The sequence below is a fragment of the Phoca vitulina genome, unplaced genomic scaffold (assembly GCF_004348235.1).
Source record: "Phoca vitulina isolate PV1807 unplaced genomic scaffold, GSC_HSeal_1.0 scaffold71, whole genome shotgun sequence".
Lineage (NCBI taxonomy): Eukaryota > Metazoa > Chordata > Mammalia > Carnivora > Phocidae > Phoca > Phoca vitulina.
The window spans coordinates 10649074-10671284 of record NW_022589774.1 but is presented as its reverse complement, the minus strand read 5'-3'; the positions used below and the strand labels follow the sequence as shown (position 1 = coordinate 10671284).

The 22211-nt window shown below is 39.2% G+C and overlaps 1 protein-coding gene across 1 annotated transcript in view; it reads left to right on the top strand.

Moving 5' to 3' along the window:
- The window catches only part of COLGALT2 (collagen beta(1-O)galactosyltransferase 2), a 106347-nt gene that overhangs the window by 57671 nt on the left and 26465 nt on the right, over positions 1–22211 (top strand). The window contains exons 2-6 of the mRNA XM_032393020.1: positions 3578–3688; positions 6380–6497; positions 8968–9102; positions 11660–11864; positions 17203–17322. Of these exons, the coding sequence (XP_032248911.1) occupies positions 3578–3688; positions 6380–6497; positions 8968–9102; positions 11660–11864; positions 17203–17322 (689 nt within the window). The remainder of the gene's footprint in view (positions 1–3577; positions 3689–6379; positions 6498–8967; positions 9103–11659; positions 11865–17202; positions 17323–22211) is intronic.

Here is a 22211-nt window from a genome sequence, read left to right as displayed (position 1 = left end):
AAGAAAGAAAGAAAGAAAGAAAGAAAGAAAGAAAGAAAGAAAGAAAGAAAGAAAGAAGAAAGAAAGAAAGAAAGAAAGATCAAATTGGCAATTGGCATCAGGTCCTGATCTTCTATTTTTTGGAATAATATTTTCAATAAGGCTAGTTTTAGTTCAAATATACATTTTATAAAATAAGATTTTCAAATATTAGGCCTATACTTCTATCCCCCATTTTTCTATACACTATGACAAAGTTACATAGTTTCGAGTTACTTGGTGTTTTATAGAAATTTACTCCCTATGTCACACGGGGCTCTACTCTGCTTTGCTTAACAATTTATTTTTTTCTCTTGAACATTTCTGAATATTCTGTCCCTTAAAGATTTTGTTACTTTTGGCAGAGCAGTGACTTCCAAAAGCTCAAGTAGGAAGAATAAAAGCCATCACAGATTGGATTTAACAAAATCCTATTTACTGAAATTGCCTATATATGGAAGAAGCAACCACTGTTCACATCTCTTCATTTGCTCTTATCAAGGCCATGTTCCCAGGGAACCACTACTGTTGAGAATGGCTCTGGCTTTTCCTTCCAGGAGGGACTGCTAAATTGCTCATAAATTCTAAGCATTTTTACTCCCTTTTAAGAGTCTCAGGCACCTCTGTCTTTCCACTACTCTTCTGTTTACTCTCCCTTTTTTCCTTCTTCCCTTCCTTTCTTCCTTCCTGTTTTAATTTTATTCAGTGTGGTTTTTAAAAATCAGGAATAGATGTTGAATTTTATTAAAGGCCTTTTTAGCATTTACAGAAGTAATTATATGATTTTTCTTCAGGTCTGTTAATATATGTGAATTATATTAATGGATTTCCTTTTATAATGAACAATCCTAGTCTATGCTATGTAATATTTTCTTAATAGGATGTTGGATTCTGTTTGCTAATATTTTATTGAGGATTTTTGCAGCATATTCATTAAAAGATATTGGTCTGTAGTTGTGTGTGTGTCTTCATCAGGTTTAGATATTAATATTGTACTTGCATTATTAAAAGAACTTGGAATTTTCATTTGTTTCTCCTACGCTCTGGAGAACAAGTTACATAGCACTGGAATTATCTAGTCTATTAAGATATCTGGTAGAATTCCCCTGTGAAACCATCTGGGCTTAATATTTTCTTTTTTCTCTTTCTTCATTTCTTTCTTGGTAATTGTTCTGTTTAAGTTTTATATCTCTACTGAAGTCAATTTTGCTAACATGCATCTTTCTAGGAAATCCTCCATTATATCCAGTTTTCAAATTTACTTTTCATTGAGTTGTGCAAAGTAATTAAATAATTTCTTTCCTACCAATCATATTCCCTGCATCCTTGTCAGTTCTTATTTTACATATCTGTGTTGTCTCGATAGATTAATAAATGGTTGCTTTGTTGATTTTCCTCAACAAAAGCAAAATTTTAGGGGAGTTTGGTGGGAGGATGGGTGAAATAGGTGACGGGGATTAAGGGAATGCATATCACAATGAGCACCGAGTAAAGTAGTGTTGAATCACAATATTGTACACCTGAAACTAATATAACATTGTGTGTTAATTATACTGGAGTTGTACAAAAATAAAAAAATTTTTTAAAAAGCAAAATTTTAATTTATTAGTTCTATCCTTTTTCTGTTTTATGCTTCTGGACTTTCTTCCTTTATTATTTTTTTCTTTATGCTTGTTTGTTTTGTTGCTCTTTTCCTAGCTTCCTAGCAGGAATTCAACTCACTTATTTTTATTAATTGAAGGGCATAAAACTGAATTTTTCTGTGATCATTGCTTTAATTGTATCTAAAAATTCTGACACATAGTGTTTCCACGATTTATTTTTAGAATTTCTGAAATTGATTTGTATTTCTTCTTTCACTCAATAGTTGTTTAATAGAGAATTCTTAGTGGAATTTTTTGGTTTTTTTATTTTATTACCAATTTCTAGTTTTATTGCTTTATTATCACAGAATGTTGTTTATATTCTTTCAATTTTGTGGAGGCTCTCTGTGTAGTATAATTGTTGGTCAATTGTTGTGAAGGTTCCACTTGAACATGAGAAGAAAGCATATTCTTTCTCGTTGTGTTCTTTTTTTTTAAACTCTTTTTTTTATGTTATGTTAATCACCATACATTACATCGTTAGTTTTTGATGTAGTGTTCCATGATTCATTGTTTGCGTATAACACCCAGTGCTCCATTCAGTACGTGCCCTCTTTAATACCCAGATCCTCTGTATATTTACTTCACCATCTTCACTGAAAGTGGTATGGTATGACTCTCTTCATCTCGGGGTTGTAAGTTGGAGCCCCATGTTGGGTGTAGAGATTACTTAAAAAAATAAAATCTTAAAAAAAAAGTGGTATGCTAACATCTCTTATTATTGGTATTTTTGTTTTTCCTTGCAATTTCCATCCTTTCCATTATATCAAGGGTTTGCAAACTACAGCCTGTAGATCCATTGCTTATTCTCGCGCATAAAGCTTTATTGGGATACAGCAATGCACATTTATTTACATATTGTTTGTGGCTGTGTTCCTGCTACGAAGGCAGAGTTAAGTAGTTACAACAGAGAGGGTGTGGCCTGCAAGCCCGAAATATTTACTGTCTTGCTTTTAAAGAAAGTTTGCCAACCCCTGTACTATATGAAGGTACGTGGAATGTTCACATTTATTGTGTCTTTGATGTGAATTGTGTCCTTTAGCGTTATAAAGTATCGTTCTTTGTCATGGCCACAATTCTACCTTATTTGATGTCAGGATTATAACTCTTGCTTTCTTTCTCTTTCCCAATTAACTGATATGTCTCTTCATTTTTAGTGTTCTGAATAACTTTGTTTTAGATATGTATCTTATATACAGCATGAGTTTGCTTTGCGATACAATTTGAAAATATTTTTGTTCTAATAAGTGAGTTAAGCTCCTTTATAAGTAGATCAATCTGTTAAACTTTTAAGGTAGAAACAAGTTTTGTATACATTATTTGAAGACTTTTGGAGGTACTCTAGCTTGTATAAGTAATGGTAACGTTAATACAAAATAGGTAAAGATAACTTAGCTTTTTGAGTTTTATACTGGAAAGTTGCTTTCCCCTGGAGGGTGTGTGATCATAGTACCACTGATTAGCAATTTTGTTGTGATCCGAAAAGAAACTTAAAAGGAAAATGCAACTGAATTATTGCTTAAATTGATGGTAGTTGTCAGGGAAGTTAAAAGGCAGAGTTTACATCTTGGATAACTAAAAATTAAGCCAAATAGAAAAATTTCCCAAAAAAGATTAGTTAGCTTACTCTTAATGCATTTTCTGCTTACACAGTTTTAGTACAACCACTTATTGATTCTGCTATTGGCTGAGCCCTGTTTTAAGGATATAATGACACAAAAATGATTTTAAGCAGTATCTCTCACTTCAGGAATCTGTTGTCTAGTTTGGACCATGAGGGATGTCATTTTCATATGTACATTTTTTTTTTTCTTCTCAGAACTGGCCATTCTCCTTTCAATTAATCTGGGGTCTTTTGGATGTCTCCCTCTTTCTTTGGATGGCAACTGAGCTATATTGTGCTTTCTCTCATGCAGGGCAGCCACTGATCACAATGTGGATAATACAACAGAAATACTCAGGGAGTGGTTGAAAAATGTACAGAGATTCTATCACTATGTGGAGTGGAGGCCTATGGATGAACCAGAGTGAGTAGTAAGACAACATTTTGTGAACTTTATTTATCCCACTTCCCATAACCAGTTTTCCAGCCATTCAGGTGTCTAAGCTTGGAGGCCCATATGACTTTTTGGTTGTCTCTGTATCTAGTAAGTTACAAGGGCCTGCCTTGTAACTGCCTCTCTTCCTCTTTACTCCTGCAGCCACCAGCCAGTAAATAAATAACAAATAAATTGCCACAGTATATATTTAAAAATATTGATATTATTTATTCATATTTTGAGTATAAGTCTTTCATATTTGGTGGATCATAGTGAAAAGTTTGCATACTTTTTATATATACTATGCTATTTTACTTATCATATTTTTATCATCATTCCATAGCAGTAGTTAAGGGGTTTCTTCGTTATTTTTTTTTTTAAAGATTTTTATTTACTTATTGAGAGAGAGAGAATGATAGAGAGAGAGCATGAGAGGGTGGAGGGTCGAGGGAGAAGCAGACTCCCTGCTGAGCAGGGAGCCCCATGCGGGACTCGATCCTGGGACTCCAGGATCATGACCTGAGCCGAAGGCAGTTGCTTAACCAACTGAGCCACTCAGGCGCCCTTCTTCGTTATTTTTATGACTGCATAGTATCCATTATATGGATGTACCATAATGATAATGAGTAGTCAATTCCCTACTGATGGGCATTTAGGTTACTTCTTCTCTTAACCATAGCAATTTCTTAGTTACTTCCATCTTCAAGATCATCCTACGTACCATACTGTCAAATCAACTTACCTAAAATGCTAATGACATGGTTTAATCTCTCTGTTAAAAGGACTCCAGTGGCTCTCCAGTACCCACAGAACAAAGTTCAAATACTTCAGACTTAAACACTTTTTAAAAATTCTATGAACTTAACACCAACAGCTATGCACCCATATCTCTTGCTTCTTCCCAAAAGAAAACTGCTTTGTCTAGAATGTTCCTTTTACTTTCAACCCCAAGCTGTTACCCATGCAGGTTTGTTCTCCAGGAAGGCCCTTTCTGTCTTTGTAACCAGCTCTTATGCCAAGCCCCACCTACTACAGAAAGCTGTTCCTAATCATTCCAGCTACAAAAATCTACCTTTCTCTCAACACTTGTATTGCTTATTTCCTACATCATCCTTTTTGACATAGCAATACACGTAACTAACTTTGTTATTTAACTATGTAATTTATGCATTTCTTCAAAGTGATTTTTGGGTTCTTTGGCAGAGGTTACGGTATACAAATACTTCATATTTTCCCCCAGTGCTATGTTCTTGGCAGGCACTAAATTAATACTTGTTGCATGAACAAATGAGCAAATGACAACATGAATAAGTGTATTTAAAATGGACTATTGTAAATGTTCCCAAGCCTACTGCAATTCTAGCTTAAGAAATTGTAGAAGTAGAATAAATTGAGTTGCCTGAATTTTTGCCTAGGATAAATCATTTGTTGAAAGCCAAATTTGTATAATAATAATAATAATAAATGCCATTCCAGAACAGATTTTTTTAGTCTCTTTATATATAATAGTTTTATTATATATGTATATACATATATATTTCAAATCCCAGCATATGGTCCATATATCAAGCAAAATTTAACAATGAAATTTGAACACTATAAAAGATTTTGAATGCTTTTTTTGGAGTCTCTTACAATGGAATTGGGCCTAACTAGAACAGCCAAAAAGATTATGTACTTACCTTGCATCCTGGTAATTTTCTCTGTGCCCAGATCTTGACTAAATATATTATATGCCAAGGTCAGTGTGAAAAATATTAGTGAAGGCATTTTGGGGGCAATATATTGAGAAAAACAGGACTCCACTGATTTTCACTGAAGCAATCATTGGAAAGACATCTTAGAGAGCCCCTGTTCAGGACATAGTTTTATTAATCTTATTTATATAATTATATTTTCATAATTATATAAGTATATATAGGTACTGTTAGCACAGCTAGAAGAACTTGAAATAATGGCTCCTGAGACAGTATCAACAACCATACCACCTGGAAGCTTTCAGAAGGGTTCTTGAGGGTATGCCAACCCACTTGCTAATGTTGCCATGTGAGAGTCCTGCCCTGGCTGTTTCGTAGATGCTGATAGAGATTCCAATGACATTATGCATCCGCTCCATGATCTCACTCTACCTGGGATAAATCAGTGTGTTAGGCTCTGTGGAATCCTTTACTGATACTTGATCAAGTAAATTTAACCTTTGGTTTTTTTTTCTGGGAAACTCATATTTTTATGCTGCAAAATTTTTAAATTTATTTGATGGCAGAATATATTAAAAAGTGCTTAGGAACATGAGCTTTGGGGCTATGCCTGGATTTAAATTCTAACTGTGCCCCTTATTAACGTGTAGCATTAGGCAAATGACTTAACCACTCTGCACCAATTTCCTCATCTGTGAAATGGAGAATACTAACCTTGTAAGGACTCCGTAGGTTCTTCTTAGAAGCCACTGAAATATTTCATATAAGGATTCTTGTGTACAGTAAGCCACGTTACTTAATCTCTGCTTCCTTATCTGTAATATGAGGAAGATGATAACAATAATAGTACCCATGCCCTAGGGTTGTTGGAAGTTGAAATGAGTTAGTGCATATAAACATTTAGGACAGAGCCTGGAATATATAGGCACTCAATAATTATAAGCTATTATTGTTATTATTACTATTATTATTATTATTTTAGATCTTACCCTGATGAAATTGGACCAAAGCATTGGCCAGGCTCCCGTTTTGCCCATGTGATGAAACTACGGCAGGCGGCCCTTCGAACTGCGAGGGAAAAATGGTCAGACTATATTCTGGTAAAAAAAAGATGTTTGATTTCTTTACAACTGTTATCTAGAATGTGTCCAAATCAACTGTCCAAAACTTAAGACTGTGGGAGCTATTAAAACAACCTTTTGTTTGAGAACCAACTCCCCCACCACTTTTTCTACGTGGGGCTTGAACTCACGACCCTGAGATCAAGACCTGTCAAGACCTGAGCTGAGATCAAGAGTTGGAATCTTCCAAAACAAACAAACAAACAAAAAAAACAGTTGGAGACTTAATGACTGAGCCACCAAGGAGCCTCTCCTCCACTTTTTAATAAACACACAAGGGAAAACTTGGGGAACTTAATATTGGGGTACCTGGATTTCATCTCAAACCATTCTTGACATGCATTTTCAGTGAGTAAGTGAATAAACTCCTGGATTATTTGATCTCTTTCATGTAATAGGGATAAGAAACTCTGAATCCTTTCAGTTCATAGGGAATGCTCGGGAAGATTCTTTTTTGTTTTTTTAAAGATTTATTCATTTATTTTAGAGAAAGAGAGAGAGAAAGAGTGAGGGGGCAAAGGGGAGAATCTTCAAGCAGACTCCCCACTGAGCATGGAACCCAATGCGGGGCTCAATCTCACAACCCATGAGATCATGACCTGAGCCAAAACCAAGAGTCAGAGGCTTAGCTGACTGAGCCACCCAGGCGCACCACCCCCTTTTTTTAAAGATTTATTAGGGAAGATTCTTAATAACTCTTTAGAAATTTTTTTTCAGATATAAGAAAATAATTATATAAAAAAAGATTCAAATTAACAGCTCTGAAATTCCATTCCTTTTTGTTCCTCAGTGATTTGGGGGACTGTCATCCCTCTTTTTTTAAGAGACAATGGATTATTACTTACAGTAAATAGCATGTCTACCAGCATGCTTGTGGCACTTCCCCTGACCCCCACTTCTCACACAGGTGATGTCATGGGCTGAGATGGATGCTCTGCATCCAGTGGTTTTGTATCACAGCTGAGGAACCCAGAGTTCAGGGAACCTACTGCTTTTATAGCAAGCAGTCAACATACCTGCTCTTTCTCTGGGAAAATATGTTACTTCATCTTTCAAGGTTACCAGCTTCACAAACAACCCTGAGAAATGGCCCAGTTAAAGGAGCAGCCGGGACCTTGCAGCCCTGGCAGGGGAATGGCATCTCTTGCTTGGCTTCTTGATTGCTCCTAATTATGCTAGGTTCTCCTGGAGAATTTCTCTCTGTGGAGAGGTTCCATCACTTTTCTTAGAACTTTTGGAATGGTCCAGAAAAATGCTGGACTCAATGACTAGGAACCAGTGTTATCTTCTGTCCTTGTCCTCCAGGAACCTAACTTAATTGGAAAGGAGGGCAGCTTCCTAGGCAGCAAGTTGCTGCAGTCTGCATTTCCCTTCTGAAAGTTGACAGGGGCTTTTTTTCTTTGCAAGTTTATGGGAATCAAGTTCTCCATCTGTAGCCCCCAAAATCCATTTAATTCTTTTGGTGAGCATTTTCTAGTACAATCCTAGAAATAATACCAATAAAGCAAAGACAATATGGTTTCATTAGGCTTGTCAATATCTGCTCTCCATCACTAAACTCTGATTCCTAAAAGGAATACTTTTGACCTATGGCCATCCCCAGCTCATAACCATGACAAAAATCAGCCCAATAATTTATCACATGCACCTGTCCAATACAAATAATTTCATATACGTTTTCAAGTTGATGATATTTAACATTATAAAGCTGTTTAAATGTCATTGAAGCATACAAATGCTGAGTCCCAAATTTTTGGGTAAACAGACTGACTATCATAGGAATGAAAGCTTCTGATTATTTGTGTGTGTGTGGTAAAATACACATAACTTAAACCTACCATTTTAATTTTTTTAAGTGTATAGTTCAGTGAGATTATTTATTTTATATAATAGAATCTATTGTTAAACTATCCCTATACCTGAATCAGTGTTAACATGGACTTCTGCTAAGAGAGGGATAGGCTTCATGGGTTGATATAATGTACGTTCAACAAAAATTCTACTTGTAACATTAAAATGGCACTGATAAATCTGTTTTGGGCCATTTTGGCATTACGATGGACAACCTAAATAAGTCTGTTCATTTGTACCTAGGCTGGGCACTCAATGAGTGTTTTTGGATGACTCTTTAAGAGCTCTTGGGAGCTGTTAGTGGTTAATAACCACTAACCAAGGTGTGGGTTGGGTGCTGGTTGAGTGTGTACCCAGTATGGTAACATCAATTTATTGCTTGGTGCCTTATGCAGAGCTAGACATGTGGAAGTGAGTCTCAATGTATTTTGCCTGAATGAATGCCATCTGGCTTCAACAAGTTTCAATAAGGAGAACATAAATAACTGGTTCCATGTCTCATGAGCAAGTTCCTGTGATCCTTCAGAAGTGCTGGGTTAGTCTTGAACCCAATACAGAAAAGTACTTTTTCACCTGACATTATCTTTTCTTTTCCTAGTTCATAGATGTCGACAACTTCCTGACTAATCCACAGACCCTCAATCTAATGATTGCAGAAAACAAAACCATTGTGGCACCCATGCTGGAGTCTCGGGCCCTGTACTCTAATTTCTGGTGCGGAATCACACCTCAGGCAAGTCTTCTGGCTGATGGATTAAAAGGCTATGGGTTTTAACAAGGCAGCCATTATGTCAACCATGGCCCCATTCACCTTTTTCCTTACTTCCTCCCTTGAAATGTGCATGTCATGGTGTTACAGGAGTAAGCATGTTCAGGAAAGGAGGAAAATCAATATCTAATGCATAATCCAATGAGCTCTTTTATATTAATGAATTATGAAGAAAATATTCTAGTGAGCTTAGCCTTAGAAGCTTTAACTTAACCAATAAAGCTTACTGATATTTGTAATTTTTTCCTCTCTGATTCTGAGATTTAAAAAAAAAAAATAGGACTTTTTGGTATTAAAACATAAGAACACTATAGAAAAATTTGGAAATGGAAAAAAGTAAAAAAAAAAAAAAAATTATGTGACTCCCCACGACTCTAACATCATGGATAACAACATGTTGTTAGTAACTATATCATCAAGTGGCTATAATGCAAATTACTTAACCTTTTTCTTAGTTTAAAATTATTCAAGTTGTTTGCAACTTTTAATGATTATAATGCCCATGATGATTAATGCACATTTTTCTGTATTTAATATTATGCCCTTAGGATAGCTTCTTAGAAGTAGAATTACTGAGTCAAAGAGTATACATATTTTGATGACCTTTGATATATGTTGCCAAATTTATTTCCAAAGCCATCTAATAATCAGAGCTGCTATGGTAGCTGGCTTTTACAAAATTCAAGTGAAAAACAAAATTTTAAATTTCCATCATCTCTTTTCCATTCTAAAAATCTTCAAAGTCTAGAACTCTGTTACAGTGAATGCTTCTGTCTGACTGTATTTTTAATTCTCTGGTTAATAAATTAGATAAATTAAAGAGATAAACCGATCAGTGTAGTATATATCAATATGGAATAAAGCTGTGCTAAGGGGAAAAAAATGTCTCATGCTCAAAGGGCTAAATTTTGAGTCCCTCTTTTATATTTGGTTTGGTTTTGGATGCAGAATGAGTCCAGTGGTGTGCTGATAAATGTTTAATAACTGGCTCTCCGTGGGGGGAAAAGCCATTTGCCAGCTTTGATAGTGTAGGTACTCTCACCATGTAAACAACTTAAATGTTGTCGAAGTGAGGGAAAGTTGAGTAATTGCAGTGTAGCCACTTGGTGACATAATGACAAAAAATATACAAAGCTACCGTCTGTGGTATTTTAGAATGGTGGGAATTAACATGATTTTTTTTAACAGATTTTAAGCTACCAAAATGTCAACTGGCTTGCAAAATTTCTGAAAATTTAATAAACAGTAGCTTTAGCACACTGCTGGATGAGCCATTCCTCTTTGGTTACAATTATTTCCTGCAGTTCTGAGAGATCTTGAATGCATGTTATCCACATCTCTTTTAAGGAGACATTAAGTTCATATTTATAAAAGACATTCAGTTCCTTGGGGAGAGAACGTTTTATTAAGTTCATTTAAATTCATACACTCTCAGTAATCTGCAGTGTTTCACACGATAGAATCCACTTGAGGGCTGTTCTTAATGAGTTATGCGTTGACACCAGGAAAAAGGCCGGATTACCCTAGTAACTACAGCCTCTAAGTTTTTATTATTTCCTTATTTGCTTTAATCATTAAAAGCAAACAGGAGAAATGTGTGGTTCAAAACCACAGAGTAAGGAGGTTGGTTGTCCTGTGTGCTCATCCAGAAAGAACTTTCTAAAGGAGAATCCCCAAAAGAGTGTGGAGCAGTGGGGGCAGCTGCACCAGAATATTGAATAAGTAACTGCACTGAAGGACCCTCTTTGTATGTTTAAGTACTACAGATTTCATTAAAAATATTGGCCAGATAGTGTAGTAATTTTAGTATTAGCCAATATTTTTTGATGCTTTCTTAGTGCTAGGCACTATTCTAAGCATTTTTCAGATTTTACCTTACCTAATTTTTTCAGGCAACCCCATGGAGTTGACCGTGCCATCATTCCTGGTTTACAGATGAGGGAATAGGCACAGCAAAGTTGAGTCACCTGACAGGTACCTCCAGACAATTAGTTGCTGAGATAGAATTTGAATTTGGGCAACCAGACACCAGAACCTGTGCTTTTAACTTCTCTGCTCCACCACCTCTTAATACTTTTCTTCACATTCAATCATACATCAACATGAAATATACTTTTATGAGATCATTAAATCCGGAGATAGGCTGAAACCAAAATTGTTTCTTATTTTATTTTATTTTATTATGTTATGTTAGTCACCATACAGTACATCATTAGTTTTTGATGTAGTGTTCCATGATTCATTGTTTGCGTATAACACCCAGTGCTCCATGCAATACATGCCCTCCTTAATACCAAAATTATTTCTGAAAACAAGACCCTTTAAGTGTTATTTTCTATGCAAATAGCATTTCTTGAGCTCTGCTGGAAATTCTTAGATCAAGATAAGAATAGCGGAAGTGACTTTGCTTGGGGACTTCTCCTTAACTGGTGGCAGCTTAGAAGGAAGGAGCCTAGCGGAAGACTGGGAAAGATGAAGGCCTCAGATCAGAGAACAAAGCCCACCTATCTCTCTTTTCCAGGGCTTCTATAAACGCACCCCAGACTACCTTCAGATCAGAGAATGGAAGCGGATGGGCTGCTTTCCCGTTCCCATGGTTCACTCCACCTTCCTAATTGACCTCAGGAAGGAGGCCTCTGACAAGCTGGTGTTCTATCCCCCGCACCAGGACTATACCTGGACCTTTGACGACATCATCGTCTTTGCCTTCTCCAGCAGGCAAGCAGGTACTAGTTGTGTTCAGTTGTCCTGTCACCATGGAAACACTGCAAATAACCAGGTCCTCTGTTTTGTGCATCTTCGTATAAAACAGACCTATATAAACCTTTTCTTTCAGGTAGTATTAGAGACAATTTTTTGCCATTCAGGACCCTCTGTTGCTGTCTCTGTGAACACCAATGACCCAGAGCCAGGGCTGGCCCCTCCTCAGAAACCCACTCTCCTTTTCTTTGAGTGCTGGGGAGACCGTGCGGGTAGAGCCGCCGTGAGCAGGTGATCGCTTCTCTCTGGTGCCGCTGCATCATTTTGTTCACTATAGGAATTTTTTATTAATTGGGAAACTGTGACAGAAGCCCAAAACAACATTGGCAAAGACCCCAGACTTTAAAAATAGAAGTTTATCTCTTCTTAAAAAAGTCTGAGCTGGCAGAGTGACACTGTTCCCCAAAGTTTTCAGAGCCCCTGGCTCCTTCTCTGTTGCTTCTTCATCCTCCATGAGTATTGTCTCTAATTGGATGACCCAAGACATCTCATCGGTATGGATGCATTCTAGCCAATGAGTAAATGCTGGGAGGGAAGGGCCCTCCTTCCTTTAAGGACTTGAACATGTCACTTCCATGCATATCCCCTTAGCCAGAATTTAGTCACAGGTCACCTTGTAGCTGGAAGCAGGGCTCAGAATGTACTCTTTATTCTATGCAGTCTAGAGCCCCAGTTCTCTTACTCTAAAGGAGGAGGGGACAGATCTAGGGAGGCGACCAGCAGTCTCTGCCACAGTCCCCATGGAAGGAAAGGCAGAGCCAGAGCCTTTCAAGAACCACTGGGAAGCGTTTCCGGTGGGGCCCGTAGGCTTTTTGAGGAAGACGAGTCAGTAGGAGGGTAAGTGATTTCTCTTGTGTCACCTTGCACATGCCATCAGGGAGGCTTTCATTCACTACGGCAACTCAGCAGGAAGATACATGACATTCCTAAAGCAAAGCTGTATTCTCAACATCATTCAGACCTTCCTGAGAGAAGTCAGTTCCCATTATCCATGAGCCAGAAACATGTCATTTCACCACTAGCAAAAATGAGCTCAGAAACCAGGCAGATGGTGAATAAACTCATGTGGCCATATACATTAGTGGGGATGAGATCAGGACCCCAGGCAGCTGAGGCAGGTTGCTGGCAGGTGAGAATGTAAATACAAACTCAAGCTACAGCTCACGCATCAGGCCATCTTTAAAGCCATCGGTGTGCCACTCATCAGTTGTAGACTTGGTAGGAATGAGAATATTTGGTGGAAATGTAGAAGGCTGATTATTTTCCCTTGGCTGCTAGAGCCATTTAGACCCTTGGGCCAGGTGTAGGCATTCTTGAGCCCCGTGTCAGGGCAAAAGCAGGGTTCCTATCCTCATCTGGATTGAGAGTTCCTTTTAACTCGGTCTGTGATTTGCTCTGACTTCTCCAGGATGAGAAGCAGACTTGGGACCTTGTCATTCCTTTTGGTTGCGCCAGTCCCTTTGGTTCCGAGCCTGCAGTAAGGATGTTCCAAGAAAGTGAACTATTCACAATTACAATAATGGTCCTTGCCTAACAGAGCCCTCTCTGATAGTCAGTGCATAAGGTATTATTGTGACCCATGCACTCAATTATTAGGATATATTTTTTTAAACCAAGAACTGGATTTGGGGCTGGAAGAGTGACACAGGCTGGATAGGAATTTTTTAGCTCTGTCCTTTCCTTGGCCTGTTCACTCAGGCATCATTTTTTATGAGTCAGACTCCCATAGGCTTTCCCAGGACATTGCAAACAGATGGATAGGCCCAAAGCTGTTTGGTGATTCAACTGGGGAGAGAAGAGGTAGAAAAGAAAGGAGAGGAAATCAATATTCTAGGCCTTGCCTTCATGCCTGGCATCGTGTTAGGCTCTGTGTTACTTGGGGAGATAAGGTCTTTGCATGTGGAAATATGAGTAGTAGTTGTGAAGCAGGGAAAGCTGAGGGTCACACGGGTGGTATAAACCACACACCCATCAGGGGGCAAGCAGGAAAGAATCACTGTCATTTGGGGGAAATGAAAGAGCTTTCCTGACAGCCCTGTGGCTTCAAGGTGACACTTAAACTTCTCTTGAAGTATTTCCAGGAGAGACAAGAATGAGCCTGGGAGTCTGTGTAGCCCATGGAAGCTTTGGTGATCCAAAGCAAAGCACTCCACTTCTCCCTTGATGAAAGATGATTTGCATTCTCTTGTTCTCACTCTGTGAATCTCCCTAGCTGTGTTTCCTCCACTGAAGCATCATTTATTAAATGTCCAACAGGCAATTAAGGGTCTGCAGGTACCTGGCAGGACCGTCTCACTGCAGACCTTGATCCTTAACCTTTCACCTCGGACTCCAGTCATTGCCACATGCGGGTTGATGAGTGAGAGGGGCAATCCAAGTGTGCTGGTGCGCTGGGGTGTGGCTGCTGATCTAGCCCCCGAGGAGAGCACAGGATCATAGGCGAGTCTCTGAGGCTATAATGAAGCCAAGGTCAGGAGTTCACTTCCCATTGTGGCCAGGGGTGTGGGCTCTGTATCCACAGGAGTCATCTCTGGCGCCGGCCAGTCATCTTCCGAATGTCTGCTGTTGAGTCAAAGAAGGCAAGCGATGTGGGTGATGGGCAGGCAGATCTGCCTCCTACATGGCACTGGTAGTAATCAAAGTGCCTCCCATGTGTGAGAATGGCAACTCGGAGTTATTACTGGTTCTGAGACTTGGCTTCGGAACCCTAGGCAGATAAGAAAATACTTGGCTTTGGCTCTTTAGGGACAAAGGTTTCATGCTAATGACTTACTGTGTGACCTTGGACAAGTCATAGCCCTCCTGAATCTGATTTGTCATCACCAAGATTAAAAATAAGCATATCAATTTGCCGTGTTAAGGTACTATGTGAGAACAAGGAAATGTCGGATATTTTCACAAGTACAGAGCTTCGAGGTATAGTTTCATTTACCAATCTTTTCCAAAGGGAAAGAAAATTGTTTTCTCCAGAAGTAGGTTTCACTGAGAGTACCAGTTTCCTTTATAGACTTTAACTAATGATCAACACATTTCCTTTTAAAATGTGTATGTTTTTATCAAATTATCCATGTATGTAGTTGAGTTAAAAGAGTCCTCCAAGATTTATTATAAAATTAGAAGTCCCCTACACATCACCCCCTTGTACCTCATTTCCCTCTTCTAGAAGACAGACACTTTTATCTCTAACAGATGATGGTAGATGTGTAATATTATATCCGTGTTTCTAAATAATATGCTCGTGTTGCTACTTCTTGATTCTCTGGTTTTGCTTGAGGCATTATCTACTGAGTGTCCACTACGGAAGATGAGGAGTTAGCTCTCTCCCCTCCCTCTGCTCCCTCAGTGCAAACACGGTCTTCCCAACACCCTGCCCTCTTGATAGAATTACATGGTGATTTAAGATAGATCATGGCCAGTGCTTTTGTTGTTCGAGTTATACGAACCTAATTCTAGGCTGAGCCACTTATAGACTATGCTTAGTTTGCCTTCCATATTTAACTTAAAAATGCCCCCCCTTTTCTTGCTTAGTTTTATTATTCCAAATACAATCCCAAACTAAGCCCTAGTTATCTAAAACCTCTCTTAGAATGATCCACTTTTTCAGATGTTCTTTTTGCACGTTTGTGAAGATGTCTCTCCTGGAGCCTTCCGATGTACTTGCATCTGAGTGGTGCCACACCTATCGACCCCAACCCGGGATGCCCTTCTCTCCCTTCCTCCCTCCCACATGGGCGCCCCTGTCAATTATGTCCCAGGTCTCCCTTGTTTTCTGTGATCCGCCCCCTCCTCTTCTCCTTCCCCTTACTCTTCCCCCTTCTCTTTCTCCCGCATCATCCAGTCACTTTTTGAGAAAGTGCGATGGTAAGTAAATACTTAGGACCTTGCATGTGTGAAAATGCCTTTCTTGTCCCTCCATATTTGATGGACACCTTGGCTAAGTCTAGTCTCATCTCCCCTTTTTACTGAAGCTTTAGAAAGGGGAATGGTAAAATGATTTACCTAATTAGGCTCGAGAGGCAACCGAAACATGAAATCACTTGCCTTTCATTTCCTAATCGCATCATGACTTTGCAAGAGGCTACGTTTTGGTTCGAAGTTCCTCCAAAGGATCGTGTAGACAAACAGCAGAGTTAGTGAGTTCACTTGGTGAAGCAAGAGAAGGGACTGCGCGTGCTGGACCAGCCCTGGTTTGAGCCAGATTCAGTAAAAAGGAGGATAAAGGCCCTTTTCTTTCCCCTGTTCTTCTGTTAATGCCATGAGACAGCTTCACCTGATTTGGCAGGTGATAGAGCTGACTGGAGGAAATTTCATCTGCACAACATAGAGAAGTCACTATGCAGGTAATTCTGTCTCTGGAAAGCATAGATGATTACAGCAATTAACCAGTCAGAAGCTTGGACCCATGGACCAGTGCTTGGCAGACTCATCCTTTTCATTAGGATTAATTCATTAATCCTATAAATTAATCCCATTAATTTCATTAATCTTTTCATTAGGCGGGACTGTCAATTGTTGGATCTCTATGAGACCATCTGATTCTTGTATTCCTAGCTGTCTGGTTAAACAGGGATGCTGTACAACTCTTGGAGTTAGCCATCTGGGGCCTGGAAACCCAGTGTTGAATACAAGAGGGCTGGGGCATTTTTCTGGTATTGTCACACTAAAGGTTCTTACTAGGACTTGAAATGCAGACTCTTTTGTCCCTTTATGAATCTGTTATACAAGTTTCACGTCTGTTGGTTGACTCCAAATCCATGCTTGCTAAGAGAAGAAATAAAACCATGGAGATCCATGGAGAATTCTAAATTTCCTTTGTTTTTTGTTCTCCCTATGCCTAGATTTAGCTTTAATAATCTGTCAGCCTCGCAGGGTTTTCCTGTTTGCTTTCATATCAAATGTGGATTTTATTCCTCATTTTCTTGTTATTTCCTGTAGGCGGATTACAGTGTTCCATTCTGTTCTCTGGGATGGGAATTCCTTGCCTCCTTTTGATTCCTTCAAGCCTTTAGTGTTCATTTCAGACCACGAGTATGCTTTTTCTTTGGAAAGAAAAAAAATCAATTTCCTCTGAGCTGAAGAATAGCCCACGGTTTTTATTAGCCCCCAACGCTGTGTTAAATTTTCTTAATAAAGAGCATTTTTGAGGTCTACAGACAGCATCTGAAACAACTACTGTTCAGTTTCAGTGCCAAACTCAGCTTCAGCCACAGTCCAAGCTTTTTTTTTTTTCCCCTTAGTTGTCTCTAGGGAACTAAGAACTGTGTTTTCTGATTGGTTGCTTTTGTTGCTCTCTTGGGTCCTCAGGCATCCAGATGTACCTCTGCAACCGAGAGCACTATGGCTACCTGCCCATCCCCCTGAAGCCCCATCAGACCCTGCAGGAGGACATCGAGAACCTCATCCATGTGCAGATAGAAGCGATGAGTGAGTGATCCCGGAGCCTTTTGTTCCCTTGCCACCGTGACCATACCAGCCACTCCTCCCCTCTCCCAGGACTGAGATATCACAGCCACCAGTCTGCCTTGGCTGAAACATTCATTTGTTCATTCATTCTTAAACTTCTCCTATGCAACATACCAATATGACAAGGTCTGCCCTTAGGGAGCTTCCAATCCAGGTGCCGAAGCTGGGTACACAGTAAATACATCTCACACAAGGTTATAAGGGCTAGAATGGTGTTTTGTGGTGTGGACTTAAACTCTAAATTTTTACTGCTTTCTAATTATAGGATTTTGGAAAAGCAATCTAACCTTAGTTGTGAAATGGAGATAAAAACTTAGGGCTTGGGGGCAAATTCTCCATGATATATATCAGAAGTCCAATAACGATAATTATGATTTCAACTTAATAATAGCTTATCATGTAACAGATACTAGGCTAAGCATTTTTTGTCCATAGTCTCATTAATCCTTACAACATTCAATGAAAGGGTTTTTATTATCCCCATATCACAGATGAAGAAGTAGAGTGTCAGCAACTTGCCCTAGATCACTTTGCTAAACAAATGACAGGTTGGGACTTGAACCAGTCTTGCAATCTGCAAAGCTCATGTCCTTAAACACGGCATCCTTATTGCCTCTGTGTCTAGCATGATGTCAGAATCGGTAAATGCTCAATAATCAGTCACCATACTAATTATGGTGTATAATGTGCAGTGGTGGCTAAAGGAGAAGGTAATGGATAAACCCTGCCTGGAAGGATGTTGGAAATGGCTTCCCAAAGGACGGAATATTTGCACTTCATTTTCACGCAGCATCTGAGAAATTCTGTTATTCGTCACGGGAGGGTAGGATGTGTGTGTGGGGGCAATGGGGATGACTGGGGAGGCACAGCAGGAAGTGAGGCTGGAAAGTGGGCAGGAGCCCAGCCAGAAGGACCTCTAATGTATATAAGAAGGTGTTTGGACTTTTCCTGAAAGGAGGGGAGCTCTTAAAGAGATTTTTAGCAGAGAAATGTCTGATTGAAATCTGGATTTAGAATGGTTTCTCTCACAGTAAGAGAAGTATGGCTGGAGTAGGGTGGGGCAGGGGATGGCTGGGCTCAGGCCAGAGGTGAAGAGGACATTTTGGACGTTACATGGTAAACTAGGCAAGAGATGGTGAGGATACGAGCTAGGGCAGGACCAGGGGGCATGGAGAGGAAGGAAGAGATTAAGAGAACCTCGTGACATAGGCTTGAAGGGACTCAGCCAAGAGTCTGTGGCTGAGCAAAAGGAAGCAGAGAAAAACTTCTAAGTTCTGACTTGAGTGCTTTGGAATCACTGTAGGAGCTTTAAATGGTATAGAGCACGCAGAATAAAGGGGACGTTTGCAAAGAAAAATCATGAGTTCATTTTTAGACCCACTGAGTTGCCTGCGAATATCTATTTCTTGCTTCCCACCTTCAGACAGTAAATGCCTTGTTCATCATATTTGTCTCAAAGTATAGTCCTTTGCCTGTCACCTAGTAGGCACCCAGTAAATATTTGTTGAATAACTGAATGAATAAATGAGTGAATGAGTTTAGGTTGAAATGTCTAGGGAAGAGATGGAGAGATGAATCTATCAAGCCTAAAGACTTGAGTTGAGATTCCATCAACAAGATAATGTGACATCCCAGAATTTCAATAAAACAGGAGTGTGAGATGTGGAAGGAAGTTCAAGTAAGATAAAGACTGGAAGTCCAATGGATTTTTCAGCTAATGCCCATAACAAGGATGGTTTCGAAAAGGCTGAATCAGAATTCAAAGTGTTTGAGAAGTAACTAAGAAGCAAGGAAATAGAGAAAAAGGAGAGTTTTTTTTTTTTTAAAAGAAACATAGTTGGGACCCGAAGGTAAGAAAGACAATAATAATTTAAAAGATTCATCTGAAGATTCCTTTAAATAGCAGGCTCTCCTACTGTATTTATATAAGCTTCTGTTTGCAAAATATCAGTCAGCTCAATATGCCCGGAGCACATCAGTGGTGCTGAGTAAAGTACGTCCATAGACTATACTTGGGATGAGGAGAGGAGCACTCCTACCATGACAAGCTTTGCATGCTGATGTGCATGATAGTTTGTAAGCCATCCAGTCTTTCCTCATCTCAGTGTCCCTGGGTTTGAAAAAAGCAACAAGAGATACTATTGCTTTCTGAGTATATAGAGAATAATAGGGATAATGAACAAAAAATCCAGCCTTCCTTGGGGGGGATGAGAATTGAATAAGGAGCTAGTTCATTGAGACAGTATTTCTTGAACCAGCCCTTAGGAATTTCTTTTGTGAATTTCTTTAATACATACTGTTTCTGCCTATTGTCTATGTTCTAGACAAGGGCAGTATCTTACTGCCTTTTATCCCAAGCACCTAGCACAGTGCATGATATATGGTTGCTACCAAACAAATAGTTGCTGAATGTATGACCAAACAAGTGAAAGAACGAGTAAGGGAACACATGAAAACTGTATTGCAAAGAGCACTGAACCTGAATCCAAAATAATGAATTTCAACCCAAGCTCTGTCACTTAGGAAGGGGGAATTCACCTCTTGGAGCTTTAGTTCCTTTATCTGTGGAGTGAGGATAATAGCACTTACTTTGCAGGGATAGGAGAGGCAAATAAAATAATGGACATCAACTCCATAAAATATTGAAGCGTTGTGGTTATTAGGACTCAGTTTGACCCTTGGTAATGTGCGTCCCCTTATCACCCCCGTTTCATCGCCATCAGACTTGACTCCAAGTAGATGGCAGCTCAGAGAGGGATGGTGAGAGCCTTGCCTTCTCTTGTTTCCCCTCATAGAACTGAGAGCACAGAAGCTTCTCTGTACATAGAAGCACACACATTGTCAATAAAGTTTTTAATTATTATAAATTACAATCATGCACAACACCATGCTATGTAAGTAGAATTCATCTGAAAAGAACCTATAATTTATAGCTGTCATTATTGATCTCCCAATGCATACCAACTCTAATCTTAGGCACTTTATATATGGCATTTTATTTAATTCTTGCATTTACCTTCTTTAGTTATAATTTTGTTAAAATTTCAGATTCTGAATTTTAAAAAGTAGAACATAATTGGAGTAAGAAAAATGATTAGAAAAATAAACCTTTGAGGGTAATAATGCAGAAATACAGACTGGAGGCCACTGTAGGATTAAGAAAAGGATTAATCATGAAATCATATCTGTCAAGTGTCCTCAGGAAAGATGAGCCAGATGTTAAAACATTTTGCACAGCATCTGGAATCTGGCTGCTAATAGACTATCCCAATTGCAGCATTAGAACAAGAATTATATTTATGTACAAACATTGAATGCCTTCCTACAATCTGTGAGTCACTCTATGAGGGATTCAAAACATTTTACAACCAATTCTCTGTTTTGGGTGTACCTATTTAACTGGAGACACAGGACAACCATTAAAAGATCCCAATAGCGCAGTACAGTGCTTTGTAAGAGGAGCACATATAAGACCAGTTGGAATTTGGAATAGGGAGAAATTGCTGTGGGCAGGTGTGTTCTAGGAGAGTCCACCAAGCCCTGGTGGTTCTCAAGCTGGGCTTTGCTAGAAGTTTAAACAGAAGGAGTGATACAGTGAGGGCACTATAGGCAGAGGAAACAGACTGAGCAAAGATATCATCCAAAAAGCATTCTCACCCTGGAAGAGAGTTGGCTTTGAATAGTAGAAGTAAATAAAATTTGAGGGTTAGGGTGGCTTAATTGTTGTGGCCCTTGAATTGCCCAGCTAAGGCAGAATGCCCATCCTGAAAGCAATAAGGAAGCAAGGAAGATTTTAGAAGAGAGAGTCAGGCTGTAAGTACTGATTAAACACTTACTATATTCCATGGATCGTTCAAGATGCTGGAGATACAACAGTGCAAAATCAGCAGAAGCTTCACCATCAAGGAATTTATGTTCCAACACAGAGAGATAGACAATCTACCAAGGGAGCAGCCACATGAATACTTGGGTGAAGAGTGTTCCAAGTAGAAAGAACTACCGGGGTGCCTGGGTGGCTCAGTCGGTTAAGAGTCTGACTCTTGATCTCAGCTCAGGTCTTGATCTCAGGGTCATGAGTTCAAGCCCTGCATTGGGCTCCACACTGGGCAGGGAGCCTACTTAAAACAAAACAAAACAAAACAACAACAACAAAACCCCCCCAAAACTACAAAGGTTGTTAGGAGAGATTGTGATGCTCCAAGAACAACAGGCCAATGTAGTCAGAGTACAGAGGAGTTGAGTAGAAGGAGATGAGGTCATGAAGGAAGATGTGTCCAGATCAAGCAGAGCCTTGCGGCCACAGCAAAAAATTCAGATTTTATTTTAAGAGTAATGGGATAACATGTGGGGTGGGGCGGGGGGAGTGGCATGATGTGATGTATGCATTTAGAAAGATTACTCAGTCTGTGGTGTGGACATCTGAGTATAGGAGGAGCAGTTCCTCTCTCTTGGTGAGAGAAGATGGTGGTTGGGATGCAAGATGTAGCAGGGAGGTGATGAGAAGCAGATGGAGTTAGGATATATTTTGTTGGTAGAGCCAACAGGACTTACAGAGACCTGGATGCAGCCAACAAAGGAAAGGAAGGAATCCAGATGACACCAGGATTTGGGCCCAGGATACCCTTTAATGAAATAGGAAAATATTTGGGGAGGGAAGTTTTGGTCATGTAAGCTTACGATATTTTTAAAACATCTCAGTGAAGAAGTTAAGAGATATTTGGATATGAGTCTGGAGTTCAGGGTCGATACTCCAGCTGGAGACAGACATTTGAAAGTCATCAGCATTAAAAGGACATTTGAAGTCATGGAACAGTGCAAACTTGTTTAGTAAAAGATCATAGAAAGAGAAG